Below are 17,472 nucleotides of genomic sequence, written 5' to 3' on the forward strand. Positions count from 1 at the left end.
CTGTCAAGCAAAGAGCCACCACCAGAATCAGTTCAACCCCATTCAGAAGGGTGGAGCCAAATTTCCTGAAAGTTAGTAACACCCTTTCAATGGAAGGGAGAGGGCAGTTTATCCACAATATAAACTTCTTTTTTTACTCCACATTACAGACCTAATAGATTTTGGCTATTCCCTTCAGAACTACAGGACATTCTTTCAACAAAATACCATACAACATGACAAATGATTTAGACTGATACCTACAGACATGGAGATCTCTCTACAACATATTGTTGAACAAAAAGCATACTGTAGAATAACAAGCATAATGATCTCATTTTTACACAAATATACATACTCACAGGCAGGCAAAAAAGACTAGAAAGATATATACCACACAATGAGCACAGCCTAATTCAGGTGAGTGGCAAATTTTTGAATGTTTCTTTATAACTTCTGAATTACCTGGAATTTTTTAAATAGTTAAGTATATGGTTATTTTATAATCAGGGAAAATGCTGTCTTCATCTGCTAGGCAGATGAAAAAACATCTGCTTGCTTTTGTCTCAAAAGAGCTGCAGGTCAGAATCTCTCCATGTAGAGCCCAAGGAGAAGACATTTTAGAGCCTATTCAATCACTGACAACCATTGATACTTTCATACTTAACCTATCCAGTTAATTTAAAAAAAAAAAAAAAAATATATATATATATATATATATACAGTATACTTAAGGAATAAAAACAACAACAGAAAAGCTAAAGGAACCATCATTTAAAATCCTTTGGAAAAAAAAGCTGCCAAATGAAAACACCATTTCTCTATCTGAAGCTGTCTCTTCCCATTCTACAAAAAAGTAGACACCTCACCAAAACCTGGGTATTTCCACAGACTCAAGAGATCCTTCATTAGAAACTTTTTGGCCGTGTCTGTATCTTCCAAAGCAACTTACATGGTGAGGAGACAGAACAATTCTAATCTAGACAGAATAAGTCAGTCAGAAACTTTATTTCATATAACCAAAAGTTAGTTTTGCCTCAGTTATCTTTTCAATCAGAGCCATACACTACTCACAAATTCTAGGCACTGGTCAGTTAACTCAAATTTTGACTGACTGCTGTATAGCACTGTCAAAAACCCACCTGAAACTACCAAATATTTTAAAGAAATTCAAGTGAATTGCTGAATATCTGTTAGTCTGCATTTGCTTGCCCTATCGCTATATGAAGTTAAGATTCACAGAACGTTACAAAACTAAATTAAATGTTACAGATTCACAGGAATTCGTCACAGCATTATATCTTATACTACTATTTGGTTTTTATTTAAGATTTTATTTATTTATTACTCTTTGGTTTTTAATCAGTAATGACAAAAAACATCTATATGAAAAGAACTCTGGTATCTTCTACCAAAGTTAAGGTATGCTCTACCATGGCATATACCATTTCTACAGAACCACATGTATATCCATTTTTTATTTTGTTGCTAGGAAAGTACTTCTTTTACTAAATGATAAGAAATACACAATTCGTACTTCTACTTCAGTTTTCATCTTAGCTGCTAGAAGGCTTAGATCTAAATTACAAAACTTGACTTAGCCTAGGTCTCTGGTGTGTCTTCCAATATTATACATAGCTTTTGATCTTCTGTATGTTTACTTCAGAAGTGTACCATATACACAATTCATCAAACTGCTTCAAAATCTGGCGTAGACCTCTACTGGCAATACTGAGAATTTAAATCAAAAGGCACAATTCTACCTAGGTGTCTCAGCCACAGCAACAAGCCATAAAGTAGTACTTAAATGACAACAAATGCCACAAGGTTATTAAACTTAATTTTCCTAGAAGGTTGAGGCAAACGAGGATACTTCCCCTCCTCCCTTGCAAAAATAATATGTAGTGAAGAAAATGATTAGGTTTTCCCTAATGAAAAGTTTTTAAAATTTAAGTTTGGTTCATTTTACTTACCATGCCTTTTCAAAATTAACAGGGTATTTTAACTGTAACAAAAAGACTTACATACCTTATGTAAACAAGTGTCCACTACCCAATTGCACACATTTTCCAGGTCATCAGATACCTCAAGCCTAGATTTAACAAATTCACAGAGCTCCTCATTACTCATAACATCCCAGATCCCATCACAAGCCAAGATGATAAATTCATCCTCTTCTGCTCTTAAAATTTCATAAACCTCAGGCTCTGGAGAAACAAGTTGTTCTGTTGGGCCCTTGCCATCAACACACTTGTAATCATAGTCCCCCAAAGCACGAGACACTGCTAATGAACCATTAACACGCTGTATCATTACGCTGCCTCCTGCATTCTGGATTCGCTCCTTCTCCCTTGGATTGCAAGGTTTGTGATCCTGGGTGGAAAAGCAGACTTGTCCATTCCTATACAGAACAGCACGTGAATCACCACAGTTGATAAAGTAGATATGCTTGGGTGAAATCAGGACGCCAACTGCAGTTGAACCACTTCTGTCCATTCCGTTTCTGAGGTCTGAAAAGTTACGCATGTATTCATCGATTTTCAAAAAGCCAGTTCTGATGCCATTCTTGACATTTTCCACAGAGGGCTCAAGAGCGGATCCTGATTTTGCAGCTGCCCTGAAGTCTTCATTATTAGTGATGTGTTCTAGTAAGTGCGTTGAGCAGTAATTTGCTACTCGAGATCCAGCATGACCATCATAAACTGCAAAAAAGGACCAGTCTTCCAAGCCGTGAGGAATGCCTACAACAGCTGTGTGTGCGTCTTCCATTTCCACTCTCCATCCTTGCATGCTGCTCAGGCCGTAACGTAAACCATTCCCAGCACCATGAGCGTTATGTTTCTCAGTTTTGGGTTTGTCCAAAAATGCACCCATGTTTAATAAGGAATCTGAAAGAAAACAAAAAGCAGCCAAGGGTTATATGCTGAAATCTGTCAGAGAATTATCTATAATATTCCATCTGTTCTCTAGTAACTCCTTTCTCAAGTGTGTTTTTCAGTATTCTCTGAATTTACTGGAACAACAAAAGAGAAACCAAGAAAATTTCCCCATACATCCTTATTCTAGAACAGTGGTTTCTCAATCTTGCCACATTAGAATCATCAGGCCAATTAAATCAGAATCTCTAGGGGTGAGACCCAGATATCGGTATATTTTTTTTAAGCCTCTCTGGTGACTTAGATGTACAGTAAGTTGAAAACCACTGTTCCAGGAAAGGGAAACTAAAAAACACAACCTGGTTTAAGTTTTCGTAAATACTCAACTTATTTTTCATTTTTTTAAAGCTTTTATTTACTTATTTATTTGACAGAGAGAGGGAGGGAGAACACAAGCAGGCAGAGCGGCAGCAGAGGCGGAGAGAGAAGCAGGCTCCCCGCTGAGCAAGGAGCCCGATATGTGGGACTCGATCCCAGGACCCTGGGATCATGACCTGAGCCAAGGGCATCGGCTTAACCAACTGAGCCACCCAGGCATCCCTTAAATACTCAATTTATAAGAGAACTCTGGGGTTCTATATAGAAGACTGATCCATAAGAATATTCAGAATGGTGTGGCATCTTTTCTAATATACTAAAGTAATTTAGTATATTTCAGGAAGACTTCCAAAAGCATGGATTTGTAAGACATTTTCCTTCGATGATCCTGACTACCCCCAAAACTTAAATTTTTTTTTTTTTTTTTTTTAGATTTTATTTATCTATTTGACAGACAGAGATCACAAGCAGGCAGAGAGGCAGGCAGAGAGAGAGGCGGAAGCAGGCTCCCTGCTGAGCAGAGAGCCCAATGCGGGGCTTGTTACCAGGACCCTGAGATCATGACCCGAGCCGAAGGCAAAGGCTTAACCCACTGAGCCACCCAGGCGCCCCCCAAAACTTAGACATCAAATCTCCATTCTCAAACATTTGATTTTAATCAAAGCTTTACTGCATATCAAATTGAAAGCTATTATTTGGATTCTGTTAAAACAATGTAACCTCAGGGATGTGCTACAGAATATACTTAACATGCTGGTGGGTTTTATAATCCATAAAGTAGCATTAGGACAATTTTTACTCAGTGTTGACAGAGATTTACAATCCACACACACGACTCTAACGTATGACGAGGCATCCCTCTCCCTCCTGACGTCACTGTTGTTTTAAAATAAACTTTTGCAATTTCAAATGACTTGGTCTAGAGTGCTGGTTCTCCAAATAAGCAGGCAGATGCCCCAGCAGTTTCCCACCTACAATCCTGGCCCTGATACTCACTAGCTTTGTGACCTTAAGTAAGATTCTTAGTCACTTGTAGCTCAAATTCCTTCTGTGGATTAATCAGCCACTTTTACCTTCTCTCCTCTGTCAAATGGGGGTTACAACAATAGTACCCACACAGAGTTGCAATGAAGAATGAGTTGATGTCATGTGCCTAGCACAGTACTTGAAACAATAAAAATCATAAAATGTTTGTTGTTACTTCCTCAAAATGCAGATTCAAAAAAAAAAAAAAAAAAAAGATTTCCCCCCCCAGTACATCTTGGATGGGGGACCTTCAAAAGAGCATGCTGGCAACTGAAAAAAAATCACATTTTGAGAGACACTAATCTAGATCAGTGGACTTTCATTTGGATCTAGGTATCTTTGTGAGTTACCTTTTCCAGCTATGACCATTATTAACTATATATATATATATACACACACACACACACACACACACACACATATATATATTAAAAATATATATATAGTAAAATCCTGATGAACCACCATGTATATATTTATAAATTAGAGCAAATCTCTAATTTTTCATGAGTTATATATATTGTATATTACATATACAAATATTAAAAGGAATTCTGAAAGTTTTCCAAAATACTTAAAATTACTTTTCATTCAAATATAACACAAAATAGCAATGTTACAGAATACGTTTATTTTTTTTTAAGATATTTATTTATTTATTTATTTATTTATTTGAGAGAGAGAGACACAGAGAGTGTGTGCACAAGCACACAAGCAGGGAGAGCAGCAGGCAGAGGGAGAAGCAGACTCCCCGCCAAGCAGACAGTTAACTGATTGAGGCACCCAGGGGCCCCAGGAGTCACACACTCTTCCGAGGGAGTTAGTCAGGTACCCCTGTTGTTTTTTTGTTACTGTTTTTTTAGTGATCTCTATCCCCAGTGTGGGACTTGAGCTCACAACCCGAAGAACAAGAGCTGCATGCTCTACCAACTGAGCCAACCAGACACCCTCTCAAACCACTTTTCATTTCAATCTATCAATTAAAAAAAAAAAAGCGTTGTCCTTTTCATCACCTTGATGCTCTAATTAAGGTGCCACTGTTTTACATTTCAACAAATAGGCTGAAAATCACCAGAATTACTCATTTCAGAGATTAAAACAAAAGTTCAGAAATTCCTATTTCCAAATTTGTTTTTAAGTGAAGAATAAATAGAGAAGGAAGAAAGGGTATTCAATAGAACACTACAGGGAACATTAAGAATGAAAAGGAACCTGGAAGGGCAGCTTTGGAAAACCATCCAATGAGTACTCCCACAACACACACTCTCCTGAATACTGTGGCAGTTACACCAAGAAGAGCCTGCTGCTTTCACTGCTAGGATTCCTACCTGCTGTCTGGTTCTTTCTAAAGTTGCTTGCTCAAGATTCAAAGTCCAGGAAATTAGTATCTGAGCTCAGGTCACCAGCACACCTAACAGGCTTTATCAGGGACTACATTCTTTCGCAAATAGGTCATTTTTTAATTAAGATTTTATTTTATTTATTTAAGTAGGCTCCACAATCAGCACAGAGCCGCTGAACTCATGACCCTGAGATCAAGACCTGAGCTGAGATCAAGAGTCAGATGCTTGGGGCGTCTGGGTGGCTCGTGGGTTAAGCCTCTGCCTTCAGCTCAGGTCATGGTCTCAGAGTTCTGGGATGAAACCCTGGGACTGCATCGGGCTCTGCTCAGCAGGGAGCCTGCTTCCTTTCTCTCTCTCTCTCTCTCTCTCTCTGCCTGTTTCTCTGCCTACTATGTAACCTCTGTCAAATAAACAAAATCTTTTTTTTAAAAAAAAAAGTCAGAAGCTTAACCCTGAGCCACCCAAGTGCACCTCAAGATTTTATTTTTAAATAATGTCTACACTCAATATGAGGTTCGAACTTATAACCCTGAGATCAAGAATTGCATGCTGTGGGGCATCTGGATGGCTCAATCATTAAGCGGCTGCCTTTGGCTGAGGTCATGATCCCAGGGTCCTGGAATCGAGCCATGAGTTAGCTCCACATCAGGCTCCCTGCTCGGCGGGAAGCCTGCTTCTTCTCCCTCTCCCACCCCCCTACTTGTGTTCCACTCTCTCGCTGTGTGTGTGTTTCTCTCATACATACATACATACATACATACATACATAAATGTTGCATGCTGTAACTGAATGAGCCAGCCAGGGTGCCCCACAGACTGGCCATTTTTAAGTCCCAAACTGATATTTTAAAGTTGGGGCTGTCCCTTAATAATTTATTTTTATTAAGTTTTACTTATTTTTAAGTAATCTCTTATACCCAATGTGGGGTTCAAACTCAACCCTAACATCAAAAGTCAAACACTCTTCTGACTGAGCCAGCCAGGTGCCCCTGATTTAATTTTTTAAACATGAAATATCACACATATGAGAGATTACATAACATATACATATAGCTAAAAAGTAAAAAAATGAACACCTATGTACCCATCATACAATTTAAGAAGTAGAACATTATCAAGACCACTGAAGCATCCTATTATCCTGAATTTTATCATCAGTATCCCTTGTAGTTTTTAACCACTTGAGGCACAGTTTTATATTTTTGACATACACCACTATACTTCTGAGATTCATCCACACTGACGCAGAGCTGTAGTTCTCTATGCCACCATATGTTCGTGTATAATTTTTATCCATCCTACTATCAATGAATATTTGAGTTGTTTTTCATTTTTTAATATTAAATAACAGTGCTATTGTGAACCATCTTGATGCCCATGTAGTTTTCCTAAAAGACATACCAAAATTCCCAAGTACTTAAAGTATGCAAATTTGACAGCTACTATACATGATCTTTTTTTCCATCAAAGATCACGTAACAGGGGCACCTGGGTGGCTCAGTTAAGCGTCTGACTTCTGCTCAGGTCATGATCTCAGAGCCCTGTTGTGTTGAGCCCCATTAGGTTCGAGGCTCAGCAGGGCATCTGCTTGTTCCACTCTATCTCTGCCCCCTCCCCACTCATGTGTGCACACTCAAATACATAAAATCTTAAAAAAAAAAAAATATCACAAAACAAACCATTACCTTTCCAAAGGTTTAGTTCCCAAATACTCATTTGCCAACACTACTTTCTTTAAAATAGTTACCTTCTTGGTAAGTAACCTTTATCTTGAATGGGAAGATTGTGTGTGTGTGTGTGTGTGTGTGTGTCTGTCCGTATTTTCTTTTATCTAAAAATATCTGCATACTGCTGTGGAATTAGCAACTTCTATTTTACATTGTATTATTCTTCAAAAGCAAAGAACTTTGCTGAGATGATCAGCAAACTTCTATGCAATAAAATGTATTTCCTGGTCACTTCTCATATAGGCACTGTAAAAACTACATTTTTTTTTTTTTAAAGAATTACTTAGGGGCGCTTGGGTGGCTCAGTGGGTTAAAGCCTCTGGCTCAGGTCATGATCCCAGGGTTCTGGCATTGAGCAGTGCACCGGGCTCTCTACTCAGCGGGGAGCCTGCTTCCTCCTCTCCCTCTCTCTGCCTGCTCGTGATCTCTGTCAAATAAACAAAATTAAAAAAAAAAAAAAAGAATTATTTATTTGAGGGGCGCCTGGGTGGCTCAGTGGGTTAAGCCTCTGCCTTCGGCTCAGGTCATGGTCCCAGGGTCCTGGGATTGAGTCCTGCATCAGCTCTCTGCTCAGCGGGGAGCCTGCTTCCCCCTCTCTTTGCCTGCCTCTCGGCCTACTTGTGATCTCTGTCAAATAAATAAATAGAATATTAAAAAAAAAGATTTATTTATTCGAGAGTGTGCATGCGTGTGAGCAAGGAGTGGGCGGGGTGGGGGGGCAGGAGAGAGAAACCCACGCAGACTCAGTACTGAGCGTGGAGCGCAAGGCGGGCTTAATCCCACCACCCTGAGATCACAACGGGCACCAAAATCAAGACTCCAATACAACCAACTGAGCCACCCAAGTACCCCCAAAACTAACTGTATTTTATTTTATTTTTATTTATTTGACAGACAGATATCACAAGTAGGCAGAGAGGCAGGCAGAGAGAAAGGAGGAAGCAGGCTCCCCGCTGAGCAGGGAGCCCGATGTGGGGCTCGATCCCAGGACTCTGGGACCATGACCTGAGCCAAAGGCAGAGGCTTAACTGATTGAGCCACCCAGGCACCCCACTAACTGTATTTTAAAGTTAAAGGTCTTTGCGCCTGGGTGGCTCAGTGGGTTAAAACTTCTGCCTTCGGCTCAGATCATGATCTCAGCATCACTGGATGGAGCCCCACATCGGGAATCTCTGCTCTGCAGGGAGCCTGCTTCCCCCTCTCTCGGTCTCTGCCTGTCTCTCTGCCTACTTATGATCACTGTCTGTCAAATAAATAAATAAATAAATAAATAAAGCTTTTTTAAAATTTAAAAAAATGAAAAACTAAAGTTAGAGGTCTTGTTTTTATAAAATTAACTACACTGATATGCTAACAGCTCTTTATAAACTCCTGGTTCAATTTCTTTGCTGCAATAATTAACCTATGAATGATGCAGTCAATGATTTTTACCTTAAGTGACTATGATTTTCTTCCATAAAAGGTTGTCTTTATTAAAGAAGTCATTCACTGCTAAAAATATATATTCGCCTAGTATCTCTTTGCTTTTTGTATTCACCCCCCAAAAACAGTCATTATTACTGAAACACAAGTTAGCAAACACTAAGGAGAAAGTATGTTACAACATTTATAGTTAAAATAAAATAAATCATCATAATAATTTTATTAAAATTAATTTTTATTATTTAAAAATTATTTTAAAATAATTTTATTAAAATAAAATTAATCATAAAGCAAATTGTCCACAATGTGTAATTATTCTGATACTGACTTCTTCACACCTACACTATATACTATGCATGTTTCAAAGGCATGTGATGACAAAGAAATGCATTTTAGTTTTTTGCCATACATTCCATGTTATTTCTGTCATTTGACCATGACAGAAAAAGCAAGTGTTCCTCCAGTGATACGATTATCTTCTACTGTTCAACAGTAGATCATATGAAAATCCAATCACATATAAACCTCACTGTGATACCACTGACGACAAATGCAAGTGAGGAAGTGAAAATTCTACCCTTCCCTACTTAGGATTTCCCACCAGCACATCTGACCTACTAACAGTGTGGGAAGCCAGTGCCAATCACTGTATTAAGTGCAATTTGCCTTTCTGCCTTATGAAAGACAATAAATAGAAGTTCTAATTTTTAAAAACTTAATACTAATGGCTTATTCTGCAAACCCACATTTAGAGATCAGTGATGTATACAACTCTGTGGGCCACAGTCTTTTTGCAAGATTGAGAATGTATACACAGTAGCATTATCTACAGACTGAACATATCTAAATCTGTCTTTTTCCATTGCCTTCTTTGAGGAAAATACATTAATGAAACCACAGCAGCATAATATATAATAATTGTACTCTGAAGGAAGAATCTGACAAGTGATACTTTAAAGGGGGTTCTCATACCTGGAAGTCCGGGGACTCCTTGTTGTCTTTTTATTTACCCTAAGTAACTTGCCTAAATCACTTTAAGTAATCACATTTTTATTTTTATTTTTTATTTTTACTATGATTTTTTTTAGGTAAACTCCAAGCCCAATGTGAGGCTCAAACTCACAACACGGAGATCAAGTGTCACATGCTCCACTGACTGTACCAGCCACGTCCCCAAGTAATCACATTTTTAAAATCACTTAAAAGGTTTCACATGTGTTTACATATTATATAGCATTCAATGCTGGCATGACCCTACAATTTCTCATTTACAATTAGTGCATAAAATACAGCAATAAATTACTCAAACTTTTAATGTATCTGCCAAAAGAATACTTCAGCTTCGTTCAATTAATTTAAAATTACAAATAATACAATAAGTACTCATTCAAATATTTTCTTCCCCCCTCCCCCCTTTATTTTTTCTTTTTTAAGTAAACTACCCCCAATGTGGGGCTTAAACACAACCCCAAGACCAAGAGTTCCATGTTCTAACAAATGAGCCAGCCAGGTGCCCCTCATTCAAGCATTTTCTGAGTACCTACTACATGCCAGGCACTGTATCAGGTACTAGGAATAAATTGTCCCCTTCTTAAAACAACTCCTCATCTGGTGGAAGATAAAAACCAGAACACAGATTACGAAGGCACACTGTGATACAGGGTACAATGGGATAAATACAGGTATGCCAAAACGAGCTGTAAAAGATAGCCTCATGCACTTAAAAATTTTCCAGAGGTTGGGGCACCTGGGTGGCTCAGTGGGTTAAGTCTCTGCCTTCAGCTAAGGTTATGATGGGATCAAGCCCCGCATTGGGCTCTCTGCTTACTGGGGAGTCTGCTTCCCCCTCTCTCTCTGCCTGCTGCTCTGCCTACTTGTGCTCTCTCTCTCTCTCTCTCTCTCTCTGTGTCAAATAAATAAATAAAATCCTTTTTTAAAAAAAGAAGTAAGTTAAAAAAAAAAACTTCCAGAGGCACCTGGCTGGCTCTGTCAGTGGAACATGTAACTCTTGATCTCAGGGATGTAAGTTCAAGCCCCGTGCTGGGTGTAGAAATTTCTAAAAAATAAAATCTTAAAAAACAAAAACAGAAAAGCTTTTTTTCCTAAAGGAAGAAGCCTAAGCTGAGACTTACATGATGGAAAGGGGAGACGGAATTAGCCAGCATATACAAAAGCCAAAAGAAGAGTAAGAGCACAATTAATTTGGTATAACTGGTGTGTGTCTGTGTGATCACATACATGGGCATTTCAAGGGGAAAAGCAGAAGCACTGAAATCCTAAGAATAATATTATTTTCAATGAAATGTCCATTATCTACTTATCTCAGAATCATGGATTTAAGAACTCAATAAATGTGTCATCCTTTTCTTGCCTCAGAAGGTAATAAACCCATCTGACAATTGCACTTTTCACTGAGAAGAACAAATCTGGAGGAAAGTTCTAGAGGTCCTCAAATTTAGATGAGTTATCTATAGTTTACATTCTTCTATAGAATAAGCCTCCATATAAAAAAGTCGGATACCTTTGAGTTTGCTTACAAACCGACTCTAAAAGGGAATAAGAGTGAGAGGTGGGCAACTTTTATATATAACAAGTCAAATTTCAGGGAAGAGACTTGAATGGCTATTCAAATACACTGAAATCTTAACACGATGTTCAAAATAAGGTCAAATACATGCAAATACAGATTGTGAAGAGGGTACTCACACAACTCATCACCAGATAATTAAAAGAGTTCCAAAGCTGAATTCCAGGTTCCCTTTTTTCCTAAATCCTCCAATTCATTCATAATCATCTCTACTCCATCCAATGAATCCATAAGACAGAGGCTTTCTTCTCCCCTTCTCCCTGAACATGTCTAGGGACTAGAACTTCATCTAAAGAACTGGATTCGTAGCTGCTGGAGAAGAAAAAGGCTAGTCTCTGATAATAAAACACCCAAGATTCAATGGACTAAATTTACTACTATTTCTAAAAGCATTAAACGTAGCGCACTTAGTTAACAATTATTTTGATGACAAACTCTCTAGCAAACAAGAAAAATTATCTGAAGCGTTGTTCTTTAAAAATTCCTTTGATTTTGAAGTTCTACGTCTTTTGCCTTGGTTGACAGACCAGGGCTGATTTGTTCCCATCAATCTTACTCCAAGAGGGATACATGTACTTCAAAGTTGCCCTCAGTTTACCATCAAGCCCAAATACATTTCACATTTATAAACAAAACTGACAGCACAGTAGGAATCACTTAATAACAGGTCATCAAAGAACAGAGCTTCATTTTTTCAAATAACAAGTAACTTGTAAAACTGAAGGAAAAAACAAGTACTGCACCATTTGTAATAACGGATTCTAATAAAGCCTCAATTCAAAAACAGGACTATTCTATCATAATTTGGACACTACATTATTTTAAAATAGTGCCTCTCCCCCTCCCCGCCTTAACTGTCCTTGCCTATGCAAAGTTACATTCTTCCAGAAATGTCAGATTTGAGTCTTACCTTTTCCAGAAATCCTTTCTCCACGGTACTCTATTGAACTCCATTAATAGTTACTTCTTTCCCATCCATTTAATACATGCATAATTAATGGTCCCTCTATGTATACCTCCTAACTCCCAAAATAGTATGTTCATTTATTTTCCTGCCAAAACAAGTACTGGAATAAATGTTAGAAGACTATTTTTAAAGATTAGTTTGAAAGAAGTGGTTTAACAAAGCAACACTTCCATTCCCAGTAAGTGATAAATAATATGTTATACAGCTTTACCATAAGGCCATATCCCTCCAAGAACTGAAGTAGATTCCAGGAAGGATACAGACATGCACTGTATTACACTGAAAAGAGAAAGGCCACAGGCAAGGAAAAACAAAACGAAACAAAAACTGAACTCATCATTCCAGCATCACCAGAGAGCCTCATTCTGTCAGAGCAAGACTTCCAGGGAGGACAGCACGCAGGTGTGTGATCTGGGGTAATGGATGCTAAAATGGTGTCCACCCCATTAAGGCAATCCAGGGTTTACACTATATGAATGAAACTGTGTACAAGACAAGTATCAACTAAATTATATAATTGGTTATTGTACTATATGCTTATTTCTTTTGGGATGTCCCCTATCTTTGAAAATAGTTTAAAAGTTCCTACCTTATCTCAATTAACTTATGTCAAATTATGGGGGGGAAGTCTCACACCCATGTTCTAGAGAGGGCTTTGACGTCACACTCAATGCTCTCAGTCTCCCTTAAGTCAGTAATAACAAAAAGCAGGAGTAATAACAGTCTCCCAGTCGGAAGAAAACCTCTGGCTTAAGCAAAAGAGCATATCTAAATCTCCAAAGACTGAACAAAATGGCCCCCAAAGAGCCAAGAAATCTGTAGTGGGCTATAAGAATGGGTATTTTCTCATAATAAATAAAAGCATATTAACTTGCACCCAAAACACAAACACATGTAATAAACACCATCTTAAGACAATGAACTGAAGGAAACAATAAACAGAATGCCTAAAGGTTAGGTCTGATTCCTGGCTCTACCAAGTATCTGTTTTCCTGGTGGGGGGTAGGGGGGAGCTGCAGAAAACAATCTGAGCATTTCTTCCTGTTCTGAAATTCTATGTGGTTAGAGACTGACCAGTAAGTAAACTACCGACTGCTTCCAACAAATATAAAATTATATGACATCGTAAGACTAAAATACAACTCACAATGGATAGTTCAGTATCACTGGGCAAGTTTGTATTTCATTTGCAGTATAAGAAAAAGGTAAGTAAGGAGCACCTGGGTGGCTCAGAGGGTTAAGCCTCTGCCTTTGGCTCATCATGATCTCAGGGTCCTGCTATTGAGCCCCACCATCAGGCTCTCTGATCACTGGGGAGCCTGCTTCCCCCGCCCCCCACCTACTTGTGATCTCTGTCAAAGAAATAAAATCTTTAAAAAAAAAAAAAAGGAAAAGGAAAAAGGTAAGTAAGTAAAGTAAAATTAAGTAAATGAATTGAAGATTTTAACCAGCTTTCTCACTTTCTGAATGAAAGTCAGAGAACTTATGTAGGCTTATTGCCCAAGGCTCCCAAAATAATCACAACCATACTCTCTTCTCCAACATGAAGAAAACAAAACCTCAGTTAAGTCAAGCATGTTCTCTCCTATGAAATCTTACAAACTACTCCAACCAAAAGTATTTACCACCTTTCCGAACTCCTGGAAGTAGGGTCATATACAAGCCTTATATTAAATGTAACATTTACATCATTCCAAATGTATTTGCCTATGTCATATGGTACCAAGTTTCAATTTCAACCTTTATTTCAAACCAAAGACACTCTTCTTATTAAATTTAAATTTACCATTAAGAACTAAGCTTGCTTATTATTATGTTTTCACTATTCATCCATGGAATTTTTTTTTAAATGATTTTATTTTTTATTCATGAGAGACAGGAGAGAGAGGCAGAGGGAGAAGCAGGCTCCGCACTGAGCAGGGGGCCCGAGGTAGGACCCTGGGATCATGACCTGAGCTGAAGGCAGACACTTAACCAACTGTGCCACACAGGAACCCTACTTTTTTTTTTTTTTTTAAAGGAATCACTAATTTGGCCTGGTTATCTTTTTGAAAAGTTTAGTTTTATACTCTGTGTAAAGAAAGTCAATGCTTCTCCATGTTGCTGGGCACTGTCTGCCTTGAAGAGTGACTGCTTACCAAAGGAGGGAGTAATACCGCGCCTGAGAACACCTCTCTGAAATCCCACAAGACTAGGATATGGGACTTTTAAATCCATGAAGACCAAGTGAGCAAGAGTAGAGACAACAGTGAAGCCCGGGAAGTGGCAGAACCAAGACTGTGACGTGGTTAAAAGGATGCTAACTGTGAGGCTACAAGCAACGCACTCGAAACTGGATGTGAACGTGGGGCAAACGAGCGGACGGACGGAAGCCCACTGGAAGAGGCAGGTGGACTTCACATAACCCTCCTCTCTGGGTCAGCGTAGCTGAATGAAGGAATACCACTCCCTCATCCCAGAAAGAAATGTAAGTTTATTTCTGAAGAAGGTAAAACAGGACCTTTAGAACTGGAGAATACCAGGGAGAGATTAGGGCTGGAAACTAGCCTTAAAACATAAGATTAAGTAAAAGTTTACACACTTCTTGTTTGATACACTAGCCTTTTTCCAACAGTCAATTCCCAAATGCTGGCAATCAGATGTATACCCTCTAAATAAAAGATGAGAAGAGGCTTATTTACACTCTTTAGAAACTCACTAATTCTACAGGAAAGATTTTATGTGTGGACACTGGAGGTTATTCAAAAAAATAGGTCAAATCACCCCACAGTGAATCCCATAGCCAACAAACCCCAGCACAGAGCTTGCAATCAGCTATTCAACATCCACTTTAAAATTTAAGCAGTCCATGGCCAAACACAGGATTTCCCTAAAAAAAGACAGAGGGGGGCGCCTGGGTGCCTCAGTGGGTTAAGCTGCTGCCTTCGGCTCCGGTCATGATCTCAGGGTCCTGGGATCGAGTCCCACATCAGGCTCTCTGCTCAGCAGGGGGCCTGCTTCCCTTCCTCTCTCTCTGCCTGCCTCTCTGCCTACTTTAAAAAAAAAAAAAAAAAAAAAAAGATAGAGGGGCCAAAATAAGCAGACTGGAAGAGAAAAGCCTAGAAAGGGACTAGGCTGCGCAAGAAAAGTTAATCACAAAAGGAGGAGGAAGGAAGCATGCAAGCAAACTCCTTTCAGAAAGGTAAGAGAGATTCTGAATCCATGAAATAACAGGATGTTGTTAAAAGGAAAAATAAAACATTCAAAGGCCTTAAAGATCTCCTGTAAAGTGAAAACATAATCATGGAAGAGAAAGCCGGGAAAATGAAAGTTTAAAGAAATGCCAGAAATTACAGCTACAAGACAGATGGTACAAGAGGATAGGATCAGCCCAGGAAGTTCAAGAGCCAAAAAATGGGGAGTATGGGAATACAGAAAATTGAAAAGGAGAAATGCAAGCACACCCTGGAGATACTGCAGGTTTGGGTCCAGACCATGGCAATAAAGTATCGCAACAAACTGAGTCAAATGAATTTTTCCATTTCCCAGGGCATATAAGAGACTCTTAATGTCGGGAAACAAACTGAGGGTTACTGGGGGGAGAGGGGAGGGACAGAGTGGTGGGGTTATGGACACTGGAGAGGGCTATGTGCTATGGTGAGTGCTGTGAAATGTGTAAGCCTGACGATTCACAAACCTGTACCCCTGGGGCAAATAATACATTATATGTTAATTTTAAAAAATCTTTATCTAGACCAAAAAAAATTATGTTTATACTACACTGTAGTCTATTTAGTATGCGATAGCAATATGTCTAAAGAAACAATGTGTATACCGTAATTTTAAAATATTCTAGGGGTGCCTAGGTGGCTCAGGTCATGATTCCCAAGTGCTGGGATAGAGTCCTTCATTGGGTTCCCCACTCAGCAGAGAGCCTGTTTCTCCCTCTCCCTCAGCCACTCCCCCCAGCTTGTGTTCTCTGGCTCGCTCTCTGTCAAATAAATTAATAAAAATCTTTTTATAAATAAATAATAAAAATACTTTATTGCTAGGGTGCCTGGGTGGCTCAGTTGGTTAACCCTCTGCTTTCAACTCAGGTCATAATCTCAGGGTCCTGGAATCCAGCCCCATGTGGGTGGGTCGGGCTCCCTGCTCAGCGGGGAGTCTACAGTCTTCCTCTCCTCTCCCTCTGCGATCCCCACCCCCAGTGCTTAGGCAAATAAATAAGTAAATGAAAATACTTTATTGCTAAAAAATGCTAACCATTACAATGAGCCACAACCACTGATCACAGATCACTGCAAGAATAATAATGGGAAAGTTTGAAAAAGTCAAAGAATTACCAAATACAACAGAGACACAAAGGGAATAAATACTGTCAAAAAAATGGTGTGGAGGGGCGCCTGGGTGGCTCAGTGGGTTAAGCCGCTGCCTTCGGCTCAGGTCATGATCTCAGGGTCCTGGGATCGAGTCCCGCATCGGGCTCTCTGCTCAGCAGGGAGCCTGCTTCCTCCTCTCTCTCTGTCTGCCTCTCTCTGTCAAATAAATAAATAAAATCTTAAAGAAAAAAAATGGTGTGGAGAGTCCAGCTTCATGCAGAGTTGCCACAAAACCTCAATTTGTAAAAATCACAAAGCTTAATAAAATGAGGTATGCCGGGGGCGCCTGGGTGGCTCAGGGGGTTAAAGCCTCTGCCTTCAGCTCAGGTCATGATCCCAGGGTCCTGGGATCAAGGCCCGAATTGGGCTTTTTGCTTAGCAGGGAGCCTGCTTCCCTTCCTCCCTCCGCCTGCCTCTCTGCCTACTTGTTATCTCTGTCTGTCAAATAAATAAATAAAATCTTTAAAAAAAAAAATAAGGTATGCCTACAGTTTATAAAAATAATATAAGGAAACTTCCAAACTGAAGGGCGGGCATGAATTTCAAAATTGAAAGAGCTCATCCTGCAACAAGCACAATAGATGGAAACAATTACAAAGGTCCATCAAAAGTTTCAGAACACAGGAGATAACGTGTAAGAGCCTATAAGCTATCAGACAGAAAAAGGTTTAATTCAAAAACTGAAGAACCAGAATGCCAACTGGTCTCAACTGGGGGTAATCCTATTTTGAAAAAATGAGGAAGTACGGGGGAGTATGCATATGTGTATGGTAGGGGTAGTGGAATCAAAGAGCTACATTTCATTATTTA

At 39.1% G+C, this 17,472-nt stretch overlaps 1 protein-coding gene across 3 annotated transcripts in view; it reads right to left on the minus strand.

The window, feature by feature from the left end:
• The window catches only part of PPM1B (protein phosphatase, Mg2+/Mn2+ dependent 1B), an 89,416-nt gene that overhangs the window by 33,077 nt on the left and 38,867 nt on the right, over positions 1 to 17,472 (minus strand). For all 3 annotated transcript variants that reach the window (XM_032351879.1, XM_032351880.1, XM_032351878.1), the window contains exon 2: positions 2,008 to 2,867. In XM_032351879.1, the coding sequence (XP_032207770.1) occupies positions 2,008 to 2,853 (846 nt within the window). In that variant the 5' untranslated portion in view covers positions 2,854 to 2,867. The remainder of the gene's footprint in view (positions 1 to 2,007; positions 2,868 to 17,472) is intronic.

Source organism: Mustela erminea, chromosome 7 (assembly GCF_009829155.1).
Source record: "Mustela erminea isolate mMusErm1 chromosome 7, mMusErm1.Pri, whole genome shotgun sequence".
NCBI classification, from domain to species: domain Eukaryota; kingdom Metazoa; phylum Chordata; class Mammalia; order Carnivora; family Mustelidae; genus Mustela; species Mustela erminea.